Source organism: Mizuhopecten yessoensis, unplaced genomic scaffold (assembly GCF_002113885.1).
Source record: "Mizuhopecten yessoensis strain PY_sf001 unplaced genomic scaffold, ASM211388v2 scaffold10985, whole genome shotgun sequence".
Lineage (NCBI taxonomy): Eukaryota > Metazoa > Mollusca > Bivalvia > Pectinida > Pectinidae > Mizuhopecten > Mizuhopecten yessoensis.
Genome location: NW_018408820.1, coordinates 1,449,975 through 1,466,471, shown reverse-complemented (window position 1 = coordinate 1,466,471; position 16,497 = coordinate 1,449,975). Strand labels below are relative to the sequence as shown.

The 16,497-nt window shown below is 35.2% G+C and overlaps 1 protein-coding gene across 1 annotated transcript in view; it reads right to left on the bottom strand.

Moving 5' to 3' along the window:
- Positions 1-783: 783 nt before the first annotated feature.
- LOC110464318 (glycine--tRNA ligase-like) overlaps positions 784-16,497 on the bottom strand; it is a 22,393-nt gene continuing 6,679 nt past the window's right edge. The window contains exons 3-17 of the mRNA XM_021519469.1: positions 13,655-13,754; positions 12,850-12,991; positions 12,522-12,610; positions 11,998-12,074; positions 10,742-10,887; positions 9,700-9,849; positions 9,195-9,360; positions 8,302-8,466; positions 7,184-7,291; positions 6,077-6,222; positions 5,642-5,727; positions 4,735-4,844; positions 3,198-3,291; positions 2,671-2,858; positions 784-1,159 (exon numbers count right to left, since the gene is read on the bottom strand). Of these exons, the coding sequence (XP_021375144.1) occupies positions 1,058-1,159; positions 2,671-2,858; positions 3,198-3,291; positions 4,735-4,844; positions 5,642-5,727; positions 6,077-6,222; positions 7,184-7,291; positions 8,302-8,466; positions 9,195-9,360; positions 9,700-9,849; positions 10,742-10,887; positions 11,998-12,074; positions 12,522-12,610; positions 12,850-12,991; positions 13,655-13,754 (1,869 nt within the window). The 3' untranslated portion in view covers positions 784-1,057. The remainder of the gene's footprint in view (positions 1,160-2,670; positions 2,859-3,197; positions 3,292-4,734; positions 4,845-5,641; positions 5,728-6,076; positions 6,223-7,183; positions 7,292-8,301; positions 8,467-9,194; positions 9,361-9,699; positions 9,850-10,741; positions 10,888-11,997; positions 12,075-12,521; positions 12,611-12,849; positions 12,992-13,654; positions 13,755-16,497) is intronic.

The window sequence follows — 16,497 nt, the reverse complement described above, 5'->3', positions numbered from 1 at the left end:
CAATTTTGTTCTCAAACTTTGTTGGGCTCTATGCCAGGAAGCCACCAGCCAAATATTTAGATTATATAACTTGCAGTTCTTCAGAAGAAGTTGTTTTAGGTAATTGACCCTTGTGACCTTGAAAGTATGTCAAGGTCATTTTTATCCTCAAATTTTTTCTGGCTCTTACAAATAAAGCTTTAAGCCAAATATCATGACTCTAGGCCTGTCCATTCTTCAAAAGAAGTCGTTTAAAAGGAAAGTTGACAGCTGACTGACGGACGACAAACGCCATGCAGGACATAGACTCACTTGCCCTTCGGGCAGGTGAGCTTACCATGAACGAATTAAACGTGTTGCGAAGTTTCAAGACTGACTGGTCCCTTCGTCAAGGTATGACTGAGTGAGCAATTTGTATTGTTTACCTGTACAATGATGTGACGAAATTGTATATTTCTTATGTCACTCTACCCGGGACGTTTTGCCTATCGATTGAGAGTGTACACACACTGTATTGAATAGGTCCCCCTCGTCTCTGTTCATGGTTACATAAGAAATATACAATTTTGTAAGACATTGCAGTAGTAGGATGTCATTGTAACCTGTACATCAATAACATATGTTTTACTAACATCTTTTTATTGAATGCCTCAGGACTGAGAAAACCTTTAATAGTAATTATGGGAGGAAAATAAGAATTATTTTTCCATACTAAACTTAGCCTCATTTCTAGGTAAACAGAGTCTCTTTAAAATGAATATTATGTGATAAAGAAAAGAAACAAGTGGTTTAAATGTATTTTTTTAATTTTGATCTCAATTTCTCAAGACCAAATCATGTTGATTAACATGTATTTGAATACTGTTGAATTGAATAGATACTTTAGATACCATAATTTCAATTTTTAATGGTTATTCAAAACTTCTCATAAGAAAATTGAAACTGGCGTTCAGTTTTTTTGCAGATATTTATAAATAAATGATAATATTTTTAAAATGTCATTTCATGTAAAATTCATCATAGATGAATGTAAGTCCAGCACCGTTGTGCACCATTGAAAGCCATTATCAGTGTCCATTTAATTTTCCTGCTGTTCAAATATTGGGTAATTGTTGATCACATCATTCCATGTCCTGCGGCCATTAGACAGATCACGTACAATCTCCGGCAACTCATCAATCTGCAATACAACCAAGAGGAACATAACAAATAACGACTAACTCAACGTATTCTTACTATTTATAGAATAATGGCGTCTGGATTTTCCTGTACAGATTCTAGGGAAAACTTGAAATTTATGATGCCATTCTATTGTAAATAATGGCGTCTGTTTATCGTATATAGACATGAAAGATATGAAAATTCAACCTTAAAGTGCAGATATTTTGGGTCAAGACTTCGAAAGAATTTTTAGGTATGGCACAAATTCATTAAAATCTTATATTCATCTCACTGAACTCCCAAACCAGTAGCACTCATGGCCTTCAATGATTAGGCTGATATGGGAGTTTCAGGTTGATTTAAGCTGTGACATGAGAAACAAGGTTACCACGAGCGGTATATAATACGCCCGTCACACATTGAATGAGCAGTTGTTTGTATGATTGAAATATATGAAGTATTTGTGAGTAATTGATAGTAAAAGAGAAATCATTCAACATAACTGGTAGATCAATGAGTGCAATACAACATCATCGAACGCATGCATCGCATTAATGAAACCAAGGGGAATAACTCCAATAATTACGGTCGGATAATGGCGGTTATCGAACTTGTCCGAGGTTTCATGGTAATTAACCTTGTAGTGAAGTTTGAAGTTAATCCGTTAATAATTACTCGAGATATCGAGCGGACTCTGTTTCGGCAAGTCCATAAAGGGGCATAACTCAACAAATTATGGTTGGATAATGGCGGTTATCGAACTTGTCAGCGCTTTCATGGTAATTAACCTTGTTGTGAAGTTTGAAGTTAATCCGTTAATAATTACTCGAGATATCGGGCGGGCATGCGAACGATGTCCGCTCACGTGATAACATAATACGTCCCCCGTCTTCGACGGGCGTATAAAAAGTGTATATATATTTTTTTTATAATACTATAACACATTACAGCTATAGCTTACAGAACAAGTTTAACATTCTAGCTTCATAACAACAGCTATATTTACCACTACTGCCACTAAATTATCCTACTAAGTTCTGATGGCATTCATATAAACTATGAATACCATGGTTCATGTGTTGAGGTCATTATCATTAAGACATCATTAATTGTTGCCGAGTTGAATCCCACTCAACCACCCTCCAACATGGCAGTTCTATTCATTATTTGATAAATTAATACATTTTCTTAGAGTATTTTTAAAAATGGTTAATATAATTGTGAACAGACTGCAGTTTGCATTCATAGTAACTACGAATGCCAACTGGAACATGGCAAATTCAACATGAAGTGCAATCAAACTTAATGGAATTGTCACATTCCTGTTGGCATTCATATTAACTATAAATGCCAAATGAAAGCAGTTCAATGTTTTATAACATACGACTATATAACATTATAGCTAGGTAACATTATAGCAACAGCTATATAACATCACTATCAGGTCTTAGGTAAACCCAAAACATTTTGGGAGACAATGAAATATATTATTCAGTTTCAAAATGATTACTATGGTTGCCGGATATTTACCGGGGCTCGTATCTGTTTCATAGAGTCCCTATCTCTTAGTGTAGCACTGTGGGGGGTTTTCAGTGTGTCAAAATCCACAGTCATTCCATAGGGGACGGCGAGCTGGTCAGTGCGGGCATATCTCCGGCCAATAGAACCACCGCTGTCGTCCACTTTGTGCGATATATCACATTTGGTCAAGGCCATCGCTGCAGGACAATGATGATAAATGAACATGTTATATACATTATTTATGCATTGAATAATGAATAAATTGTTCCTTTTAGGGGTCGAAGACTTTCTTGAGATAAATAACTGATGAAGAAACTTTGTTGAGACAACCCTCTCACCTGATTAAGGGCACCAAAGGGAAGAATGCTGATCTGTGATCTTAAAATGAATAATGGAAAATATGCACGCAAAAAAAAAGACGTTTGTATTAAACAAATGCGACTTTGGCATAAATATACATATATGTATTACCATTTAGAAAGTTTTGGTCTTGAAAGTTTTAATTTAGAGAGGTTTCAATGTTGATGGCTACTTACAGAGCTGTTTAACAAAAGGCTGTAGTTCTGCATTTGTACTGAGAGGTAGGACGGAGCACTTGTAGGGTGCGATCATTGCTGGTAGAGACAGGTACTGTAACATAAAGTGAATTAAATATAGACATTTTCATTTTCTGGTTTTGAAACTGTCTAATATTAGCACTGCTCTTAGTGTATGTAGCGAGTCAAACACTGATAGAATAGTTCACCCAGTTCAGGGTGAAATACGGTTATTTTTCCCCGAGGGTTCAGATTCCCCAGCCCACCTCTAGGGGTGTATGATTCTTTTGTTGTTACCCTGTTGACATAACAGGCTCAATGCATTGCTGGCCTAACAGCATTGTATTGTTGAGTGAATCCTCTCATCTCAACCCCTTGGGTGAGACTTATAGAATCTCTCATCCTCTTTAGGGTGAGATAGGGGAACCTCAACCCGAAGGGAAAGTTTCTTAAGTTGCCAAACACGAGGCTTTGCCAACTATTTGGAAACTTATGAATCTTTCCCCGAGGGTTGAGATTCCCCTATCTCACCCACAAGGGGATGAAAAATTCTTTTTCTCTTACCCTGTTCACCCATTGTGTAGCATATACATACTGTAATGTTAACTTATTAATGCATTGCTATCATGATATTGATGCATTGTTGATGTCATGTCATTGTTTTGTTAACATGATGTCATACAATTGTCATGAATAGGGAAATCCCCCCCCCCCCCATCTCAACCCTAGGGTGAGACAAGGATATCTCACACCAGTAAAAGTGTGGAGACAGCTGTCCAAGGGTAAAAAATAATATAATCTTTCCCCACCTTTGGGATAAGACGGAAAATCTCAACCCAAGGGGTAAGATTCTTTAACGCCTAGTCCGAGGCTGTGCCGATGGCCAGACTTATCAGAATCTTACCCTGAGAGTTGAGATTTTTCTGTCTTACTCCTGATGTGAGGAGTGAATAACTTTTCCCCAATACAATTGGTAATTCCATGAAATACAACGTTGATTTCACAATTTCCAGGAAATCAGAGTCATCTACTGTGATCTACTATTGTTGACATGACATCATGGCATTGTTGATCTAATGTCATATCTAATGTCATACAATTGTTTTGACAGGGGAATGCCCCTGTCTTTACCCTAGGGAAAGACAGAAGTATCTTTCCCTGATCATGATGAGAGTGTGGATATCGCTATATCTATTGGGAGAGAAGAAGGATATCTTACACTGGGAAAAGTGTGGATAAACCTGTTGAGGGTATGAGAAGACTTTGTTAATGTGTAAACAGTACTATAGTTCTTCAACTATTTTGTTAACATGATGNCCCCCCCCAATCTCAACCCTAGGGTGAGACAAGGATATTTCATTTTAAAATCCCAGGAATCTTCAAAAGAATTCAATACCGACCCTTAAGTAAAAGCTGACATAAATTAACTGCTACTGTCAGTTTGAGAATTAAGATGAATTAAAAAAATCGAATTGCTTGTCTATAGAGTAATTCAATAGAATCTCTTTATTTTGGAATTTTCATAATAAAATCTTACTGTTCTCTGTTCATCTCCCTCCCTTGTTTTAAAACTGTGTTCGAATATAGAATACATAACTCGTCCGACTCCAAATGACGGTTCTATCACAGACGGCATAATCTCTTCAACTGTAACGTAAAAATTGTACAACTCAATTATTCATAATCTTAAATAAATGAAGTATAAAAATATGAAATTTCAATCCATATGACATCTAGTATAGAAGACATGGCATAACAAAGAAGTATAAAATCTGCATCTTTTCAAAATAAAATGTGTGGTTTGGTTTGGTTTGGTTTGGTTTGTTATTGTTTAATGTCCTATCAACAGCTATGGTCATTTAAGGATGGTCTCCCCTGTGTGTAAGATGCATGCGTGTAAGTTTTAGGAGGCTGCGATATGTTCTTGTTTAATAATTAATATCGTCTTTTGTGAGCTCTTTACGTGAAAATTGGCCCTTTGGAAGCAAATACACTTAACACTGTTCATCTTTTGAAAGCCTCAGTATGAACCAACCAAATAAATATTTGGCATGCTTGAACATTGTCATAGTGTTCATTTGTAGAAAGGAACTTTTGGTTGTCACATGTGGACGCGTTCGTTTCTGCATGCCAACTGTCCAAAAACACCATAGTTTCGCTATTTCTGCATAGCTACACAATTCGTTGCTATGGTGTGGCATTTATGCAATTGCGATGAAAACAAAATTCACACAGAAATGTAGCCCCAATTTACCAACATGAATGTTTACTGAAAATAATCCATAACGCCCCAAGTCCACAACTACATAATATGTGTATAGAGTAATTAACACTTAGTACATGTACAAGCATAATTATCGCCAATTCTTGTTTTTTTAGGTATGTTATATAAAGACATTGTGATAAAACCATTGAAAATCATTACAAAGTGAGGACACACTGACCATGTACTGTCTTTGGGTAACGCTTGATCTCCAGCATGTCAGATTTCAGGGTGAATGATTTACCGTTCACATCAACGGAGAATTCTCTTCAAATAGAAAACACGTGCTTGATGAAAATATATACCGAGATAGCAGTTGGGCCCAAAAATAAAGAAATCAACAGTGCCAATATATATATTCTGACGACATTTTTTACCCAATTATATGTTATGTATAGAATTTTGCTGAAATAGGGTTATGTCATCATTATTCCAGTGCTGGGTCTAAATTTTTATTAAAAAATTCACATAAATTACATTTAGAAAAATGACTTTTTCTTCAGCCTGTTACTTTACTGACTGGATGTATCTGTTTATTTTTCCGTAAAACACAATTCCAGTAACAGTGTTTCAAAGGTTTGTAAACAGTTAGAAAATATGTTATTGTATAACATACCCATTTTCTTTGAGGCTATTTTCGAGACTTTCTATATCCTCTGTAGACAGACCACTGATGTGTGTCGAGACATCTTTGGCCTCCCTCTTGAAGGCCTTTCCCATGAGCTTCATGTTGGGTACACACTCGGTAACATCAATGGTTTTGTGGGGTAAGGTTAAGGACGAATTATATTTTTTTTGTTTTCAACAAGTACAACATGTACATAACACTGATATTGTATTTTATAAATAATAATAATAATAATAATAATTTGAGGTTCATATATACCGCTTTATCACAACCTAGTTCGTAGGTCGTCTCAAAGCGGTTCACAAATTATTATCTGTGGTTTGCAACAAGCCAATATCGTTCTCAACACCATGGAGAGCATACAGCCGGTGCTACCATTTCGGCGCTCACAGCTAGCATACTCATTTACAGCTGAGTCGACTAGAACAAGCGGAGTAAAGTGTCTTGCTCAAGGATACAACACAGTGCCGTGCCTCGCCTGGAACCCGCAACCCTTCGGTCACGAGCTCGGCGTCCTACCACTAGACTACCGGGCCTCCAAAATAAACAGTTGTAGTAGGATTACAAAACATTACACAATTCAGGCGCATGATATGAATGATGTGTGATAGCTTTTGTGGTTAGTATTGATTTAGGAATATATATAAAGCTTGTGATGTTTTTAACCTATATATATATATATATGTCCCGATTTTAAGTATTGCCATATTGTAGCTAGATTGTAGCTAGATATACATGTGTACACTTATACCTAATTTTCTAAATTTAGAAATGGATACATTTTTAACAATCTAAACTTGCAGGTGTATCCAAGGATCCATTCACACATTCAGATAAACATAACCGCCTTCATAATTTATCTGGACTGTTTTTCACTGAGGAGTGAAATTGACAGTCACCAGACACAGAAAAGATATTACCTGGTAAATGGTCCCTTTATAGGTAGGTATCAATTCATTCTACAGACAGTAATATCATATGGTATGAAGCATGTTGACACAGGAGTTAAACTATGTCAAAGTATAGCATCAATCAAAACATATGCCAAACTCAATGATCTCCGTGTTATTAAAAGACATGTACAAACAAGGATATAGCTTCAGCCAGTTTCCTCTCCGCCACTAGTTTAACCCCAGTAGCCTTGGTATGCTGGGTCAGATCGTAACAGGATCGGTCCGCACAACCCACACATTCCACCCAGCCCTGTAACAGGGATTTGTTATACAATATAAAACATGAAACTTGTCAATCTGGCAAAACCTGGAACATGTCAACATTTGCAGAAACTTATAACATGTAACCACAGGCAAATCCTATAATGTGTACATGATGATAAAGGCTCATAAAGGCACAATGATAATTGAACTCAAATTTGACAAATTTCTATGAATAGTAACAATGACCTTAACTCTTTGACCCCTGAAGACACATTTGAACACTTCCAATTCAATGGTTGGAATAGTTCATTAAGAAATTTCAGGGGTGAATGAGTTAAGCCTTACCCTTGTTTCCAGAAATATGAATATCCCCCCACCCCACAACCTGAAAGAGCAAAAACAGTGTGGACGTATAAGGAAAAGAGGACCTTCAAATATGGTTGGTGGTACATGAATTAGCAATTGAATGAAATGCTTGGCAGTATAGCAAAGTTTACTCCTATCAACTCTGATGAATACCTGCAAATAGGGATTCAAAAAGCTGAATTCTTCCTTACCGTTAATCCCTGAACACAGGGATCTGGGGGTTTGAATTCCTATTATATATAAACCCCAGTAGCATCCAATGACTTAACCATACACAGATACAAGTTTGCATAACTGATCATCTTCATAATATATTATAATAAAATTGGTTAATTTAAGACATTTTGAAGTTTTACATTGGATAAATAAGAATGTTTTTAAAAGTCTGTTGGCGAAGATGTTGTCTCGGGAGATGATTTTGTGAGGAAATACGTGGGTGTGTCAGGTTCCTTCTCCATTATTGTACACATAATTTAAGTTTATAATAAACTTTGTTTATTGAGAATAAAATACAACAAACTTTTTTGTAAAGGACCATGTGGAAGATTAGCCTTTACATGTAAAGGCTAATCTTCCACATGGTCCTTTACAAAAAAGTTTGTAGAGTTTTTAAAACTCTTTCATCAATGGCTAATAAAACTTCATGAGACGAATGGCATAGGTAACAGCATATACTATACTACTACTCACGTAAGATGTTTTACACTCGGCGTCCCAACAGTCCTTGGCATAATGAGCCATCTCGTTGGACATGTGTTGACGGAACCGCAGGCGCTTGGGATCTATACCACTCTTCACCATAAACAGGTATATCCGACCCATAAAATAGCCTAGCGTCTCATTGGCGATCAATTTCTGAAAAAAACAAAACAAAATGTGAAAGATAAAACAGTCAGCAGCTACGTATACCAATCTTACTTGAATAAATAATACGGAATATTTTTTCATTACTCTTTTTACAAATTATTTTGCTGATACAAACATTCTCTGTCTGCTGGCATGGTATATTTGAAGTTGATACATATTCACTGTTCTCATCATGTAAAGACATTAGTTCCCTGTAGTCAATATCGTTATACAGGTGGATCAGGGATCAATCTAGGTTTTTGGGGAATTTACCCTTTTTCAGATTTAGGGGAAATCAAAATTTTGATACAAGGCTCTAGTGTCATGAAGATGGTTTGTCCGACATACATGTGTGCAGTATATTTCAACTTATAAAATTGTAAAAAAAAAAATTGTTTAAATTATGTGAAGAAAAAGTATATATGCATTTTAATTGTTGAACTCTAAAAAAACATGGAGGGGAAATATTTTGAAGAAAAAACGCTATTTTCTTGTTGAAATACGGGAATTTTGAAGCCCATAGGGGGAATTTCAAAGAGCAGGGGAATTTTCTTCTGTAGGGGAAACTACCCATAAAAGGTAGTGAATCAAGTCTAGATTGATCCCAGTTGATGTTAAAAATTCTTTGTCAGGTGACATCAATATATCTTCCTCATGATCAACAACTTGTAATATAGGGGTTCTTCATATTCAATATGATTTTTGTATTTGTCGATACCATGCAGTGTGATGCCTACCTCCCTCACAGCGTCATTGATCTTTTTCTTTTCTGGTGCCTTGCCATCCATCTGGTTACAGGCAGAATAAAGGGTCAACTCCAGGTCAGCCACAGTGTCAAACTTAGGATGAGTTGACTTCAGCTCTGGGTCACAGAAATGCTCAATTTCGGCCATCGTAAACTCTCTGTATAATGAGTCAAATTTCAAGATTAGCATGATACAGAATCACAGGCCACAGTAGCCCACTGTGATTTCCAATAAACCCCAAAATTACAACACTTGTAAAATGTCTGGTAAAAAATCTGCATTTTTATTCTTGAAAGAATTCAAATGTGACTCAGCCAATCAGAGATCAGGATGACATCTCAGATTTCGAATCAATCTTAAAATAACATACCATTTTTACGTACCCATACAGAGAAGCCTAGAATGTCATAATTATGAATATTTTCTCTGTCTTTTGATTTATTGCTCAAGCATATCATTCAACATCCAGAACAACTTCAAATATGCCTTGTCTTACCTTACTCGTAGGAGACCTGATCTCGGTGAGATTTCGTTTCGGAATGCATTTCCAATTTGAGCTGCTGCAAACGGTAGTTTTCCCTGATTAAACTGTAGCAGGCGTTTGAAATTTACGAAAATACCCTGAGCAGTTTCTGGTCGGAGAAATCTGTATGGAGATAAAAATAAGTTTAAATATCTTTCTCTTTCAAAATACTTTTCAACATTTACTGATGAGGAATAGAATCTGTGATGAACAGTTTCAAGTTATCTGTAGCTCCCCTGTGTTAAATGAGTTGGGATTGATATTTAAGACACTGACATATTCTTCTTGTGAATCGATGCAACATTAGATTAACTACTTATCAATAATAGATAAATGAAATGTTCAGTCATTATATTTTATTATTTCTTAGTAGATGATTAAAAATAAAGAGACCTTTTTTTAATTCCATTCTAATTAACGCAGATATTCCTATAAAAGTGTAGAATTTTCAGGTTTTGTGTACCAGCTAGTATACAACCAAAGCTGCAGTTTGATATTCCAGTTTAATTGTTACTGATAATGAAAATTACACTGTACGATGAAAATTACACTGTACAATGAAAATTACACTGTACAATGAAAATTACACTGTACAAAGAAAATTACACTGTACCAAGAAAATTACACTGTACAATGAAAATACTGTTTATTAAACATACAGTACTGAAAATATCCCAAACCGTAACAGTACAATGGAAATATATACACATTATATAATTTATATTACAAAATTTATATATTTACGTATTTTTTTTTTACATTTTATCAAAGACATCTTACTAAGGTTGACACATATACTTGTAAAACCATAAAATAAAACTTTCATATAATTGAAAAATTCATTTCTTAACAGACGCTTGGAATGAAATTACTTGATATTGTGTTTTCAATGTTTTTTTAACATAGCGATGTAATTAAATATAGCCCCTACCCTTTGATCTGACCAGTTGGCCCTATAGATGTACCACACAGCTTTAACAGTACTTTACAAAGTTTATATAAATATAGCCCCTACCCTTTGATCTGACCAGTCGGCCCTATAGATGTACCAAACATGAGGTTGAATTCCATCGGGTCACTGACATCATTCCCTGTCACGGGAGACTTCATCTCATACTTGCGTATCAACTCGCCTAGCTCTTCCTTGGTCATACCCTCAATCTGTGGAGAAAAGTATTGGTCTGTGTTATGCGAATTATTAGGCAAAAAAACAAATAATTTCATGTTTTATTTTTGCTATCATCCTCAGAAAAAATAGGGTAGGAAGGTAGGCATTTTTTTTTAAAATCTTGAAACTATTTTCATTTTGTTTATACAGAGCAGGAGTTTGGACTTTAACAGTGCAAACCACTAAATGCCAATAAAAACTTTAGGGTAGGCACAAAATCTATGGCATGTAAGGTTTAGCTGAAACACAAGATGTTTTTTATTGGCCTTACAATTTCATGAAAAGCATACAAAAAGTTAGGCCTCAATTCAAAATAGTACAGCTGCTATACATGAACATCATTTGAATTGAGGATTTCAGTTGTTTGTTTTATTTTTCCTTTCATAATTCTCAATTACTTGTGAATGAGTAATTGGTAGCACAATCACATTAGCTATAAATATAAGCGAATGGTTTATAATAATCTAACATTGATGAGTGACTCAAAACTCATAAACTGAAAAAATATCAGTAATATATATAAATGGCCATTTTGGCCAATTAAGACAAAAATCCTGACTGGACAGAATTTGGATCAGACAGAGTTCACTTAATTGACAAAAAAAAAATACAGTTGTATAACCAGTTAATCCAAAGGTTTCTTATTTTGAACAGGAAGTTACTCTTAGCTGACTATGAACATAAATTTGGGACAGAAATGTGTCTGTGTTCTTTGAGTGAAATTAATTGTTAGAATCTTTCCTGCATCAACCTGTTTACTCTACCTTCTTTACTGACGTGAAGTACCAGTCTTTAAGACATTGTTGTAAAATATCAGATTATCTTTTCTGAAAAACTGGAGTCACTTTGAAGCAAATAGCATGAAATGATATGAAAGAAATATACCAGTGACATTTTGAATAGCATTGTCACCCTGGTAAAATACTAGCCCCTTCCTACTGACTTGGCTAGGGAGAATTTCTCTTTATAGCTCATTTGGAAGAGGGTAAGAGTAGTTAACCAGAAGTCTCGGCTTCCACTCTTAGCGGATGCATTGAAAAATATTAATGATATCTGTTACAGTATACTGTGAATAAGGGAATGTAGAAAGAAACAACACTTACTCTGGGTAATATCTGTCGTATCTCGTCCTTCTTCGCTGCGGCTACCTTTTTGTCACTTAACACCTTCTCAAAGAAACCTGTGATAACCAAGGGGAGATAACTACTTCAGAATTAGATATACCAGTCCAATATTTAAATATGCAGATGCTAATTTTGCATTCCAAAATTGCATAAGGTACCAGTCAATTAACAATTTGACATGCATTAATATAGATCTACAGTTCCCTTGTGTTAAGAGTTGGAAATGATATTTAAATTACTTCAAGATTCTTCTTGTGAATCGATGCAACACAAAGATCAAGTACTTATCAATAGTAGATAAATGAAAGTTTAAGATAATTAAAATTATTAGTGTAAATGCAATGATATACTTTGCTGTATGTCTTTACAGTGCTATCGTTATTAGATTCTTAACAGCCTATGGACACTGAAGAGGTCTTCAGGGCTAATAAAAGGTTAATAAAACATGTTAATGGACAGGGGAATTTTTTGAAGACCGATTGTGTGACAACATGTACACTAACCTTCTACTAAGTGATCGGCACGGAAACAAGCCCCATTTTTCAGGTCCTTCACCATGTGATCCTGGAACCTCTCCACATGACCGGAGGCTCTGGAAAGGGGTGATAATTACACAAATGACAAAACATGTGTGTATTCGATAAAATTGAATGTATAGAACACATCCTCACCAGATTTAGTAAATTATTATTTTTCATTTTCTTGTATCAGTGTGGATACTTTTTCATGTTGGTCATGACACTTTTTTTGAGACATCTACATGTATGTGGTCAGTTTATATGAATGCCTACTTGAGAACAGTTTCCTGAGTAAGTATATATAAATAGTTACTTTAGTACAGTTTCCGGTGTCAGCACGGAGCAGTCCACCTCCAGCATCTGTTCCTCAAGCACAAAGAAGTTCCTCCAAAACTGGATCAGATTTGCCTTCACGGCACACCCCATTGGACCAAAGTCATATAGACCATTGACACCTACACAAAAAAGTTATTACCGGTATTATACATAGGGTCTGAACAGTGAATATAAAAATCAATTATATGTCAAGACAACCTATCACAGGGCAATCCATAGTCCCTCCCAGTTTATGTGTGTCATTGAAATTTAGACATAATGTAATCGTGTCAACTCTTTCATTCAAATCAGAAAATAATATGAACTATTCGTAGAGACAGAATTTCACAGAAATGAGCTCATTTGAATCACAAATCAAAATACAGGTCCAGACACCTTTTTGTATCTACACAATACTTGATTATGGATAGTACTTCAAACATTTGTTAAATCCAGGAGATATTCGCAAAACAGTTACTTTAAATAATTTTTGGAGTAAAAAATGTCAAAGAATACAGATTAGGTTACTGTGACCTGTTTTCAGTATGCTATACTCTAGATTTAGTGTCCCAAGAATACAAGAGGTGAACAAAGAAGCTAGCAAGAGATTGTCATCATTATAGCTACCGGTATATACTAGTTTTCTTATCTTTGCATCAATTACTGATATCTCACTGTGAATATATTAACACTCTGCAGAATAACACTGTGCACAACTATGGAGTCATCCACCATTTCCTCATCCCCAACCTTACTAAAATATTTGCTATAAGTAAATCCAGGAAAATTTGTATGAATCTCACCTCCATAAATTGAAAAGGACTGATCAAAGAAAAACTTCTGTTTCAGTAAATCCTCCAATTTTGCTCGGTCGAAGTCATCTTTTGGGGACAACGCCAATTCCTTAAAAACAAATGTGTATTTTAGAAGTGTTCCATCACTGAATCGTACAGCTACAGCCTAAAAACTTTTCGTACTTCCGGTGACCTCTTCCGGTTCATGGAGCCCGTAAATATGCCTAATCCAATAGTATAGAGCAACATGTAATGTAGCAGGAAAATGTGAAAGCTATATTTGACACTGTATATTACTTTATTTAATCCCTTACTTTCTATAAATTCTTCATCTTTTTGAACGCAAAGAAAGTAAATCTTACAAACAGTCAATTGGAAATGTATTTAGCAATTGCACTATAAGTTCATCTGTTTACAGTTATAGGCAGTTGCTCAAGTATTGTTATATTCTGAAGTTATCAACAATATCCTTCTTTTTACACAATCCACATGATTTAACAGACTATCATATAATTATTTTCCATCTTCTCACAAATCAACATTTCCTGTTCCTCTGTTAATTATAAGGACCCAACTAGACCTTCCCTGCTGTCCAGGACCTAAGACCGTACGTTCCTTGCCCTCCTCCTCCAAAGTCTACTTCCTGTATTGAAGAGTAAGACCATACCTTCACGGTACTTTCCAAATCCTTCTTCCTACTACACAGTTCTGTATCCTCTGAAGTTTACATTTGCACTTCCTCATACTAGTAAATACCAAACCTTCTGTCTACTTTTTGCCTCTTGATCTGGATCTCAAATCTTCTTCCTATAATGTTGAAGTCAATACTTCCTGTAGGTAGCCTCTGGAGACTACCTGCTACTTCCTGTGTTGAAGACCAGATCTACTGTATCTTCCAAAGCATGCTAGCTATATATATAGACCTACCTTAAACCTACTGCCAGACCTAGATATGTTTATCAGAGACCTCCAGGTCCCGTATTCATGAAACCGTTCTCACGCATGAGGATTTTGTGCTCGAGTCTAATTTCTTGTTCCGTTCATAAATTGATAATAAAATCTAACGGACTATGTATGGTTTGAGCCTGTTTTGGCTCCCAAATGCATCAAAATTCAAAACCTTTCAATGAACTTTGAAATGACTGTTTCTTTAATTTCGAATACTTCCTAAATACTATTATGAAAATATTTATTTATATTTCTAATTATTGTTGCCATGGTAACAAGTTCAAATTTGCATAAATTAGAAAAATTTGAATATTCAGTGAATATTGGGATATTTTGCATAATTTTTTTCCTAGAAACTATAAAGCGCATGCTTGAACAAACTCATATCAAACTATAATGTGTAGGCACCTGTAATACATCTTTAGGAGAAATATAAAGTTTGTTCAAGAGTGCGCTCTATGGTAGCTAAGAGAACAAGAGGCCCAATGGGCCTTAACGGTCACCTGAGTCCTACAGTATTTATTTTTGTTGTTGAAATATGTACTAATTTGAGTAAAAAATAGTTAAGTATAATGTTAACTTAACTTTGTCAGGACCATGAACTGATCATTCCTAGACCGATTTTCAGTGAGATCGGCCTATTAGAACTTGTTTTTAAGTTTGAAGTAGGTATTTACAAAATAGTGGCCATCACTACTGTATGCAAAGACTGTTAAAATTGTGTTAAAATTGTATTAATTTTATATTAAAAGGGAAAAATCATTAAAAACAAGTATTAAAATATTATTTGGAATATTTAATGAAAAGGAGTACCATGTGTTAAAAAAGTATTAATTATGTTGTTTAATATAAATTAAACAACATTTCCATATGGATTAAACAGCTGCAAGGTAGGTATTGAAATGTTAATTTGCATCAAAAAGTCATTAAATTTTGTGACAGCGAAAATTAATGATACTTTTAACATATGTTATTTTTGTTTAATGCTCATTAAATCTTATTATGGCAGTCACCAAAGTTTTTTTAGCAAATGATGGTCTTAATTTTAGGAATTTAAAACATGTTAAAATTCCTACATGAATTTGAGGGGAAATAATCATTTTGCCAAAAAATGTGCATGCTGTTGCACACAAATGCACCTATGAATAAGAAACCAAACACAGAAATTTTAACATTTTATAGAGGAAAAAATGTCCCCTATATGGGAGATTGTTTCCCCCAGTCCCCGTTTGGGGATGTGTGCCCAACCTGTTCATGGGGTAAAACTACCTCCATGTAAACACTTATTCTGGAATGGTAAGTGAATTAATTTACGACATATCATGCATATAATTTTGTCAAATTTACGAAATATCGAATTGTTGTGTACGCGATTTCTCAACGCCTTGATATGTTTTCACCAAACTTACCCTATACATAGTCGTACTACATATGAAGTTCTATATCTGATTACAATTAGTTTGGAGGTCAGAGGTCAAACTTCAGGTCAAGGTCACAAGACGTGGGCGCATACTGTGTTTCACAAACACAGATTCTGATTTTATTGAATAAATTTTTTCTTTAGTTTGTATTACCCATGTCTTTTCCTTTCTTTCAGAAAATGGAATTTCTTTGGATGTTATTAAGAAGTTCACTGAAAATGATATCCAAGATATCTTCAAAAATGCAAGTTTTATGGACAGATTCAGATTAAGGCAGTATATTCAGGGGCACGAGGAAGCTGCTGATGGAAGTAGCCATGCGCAGATGGGCAAGCACCAGGAGACTCGTAATAATGATCAGTCACCCTCGAATGATCAAGGTCAGCCAAGATGTGCACACAACGTAACTAATGCCACGAATGATAATCGGCCTATACATACATACAACATAAAAGACATGTTAAGGACAAAAGAACAGAGAGG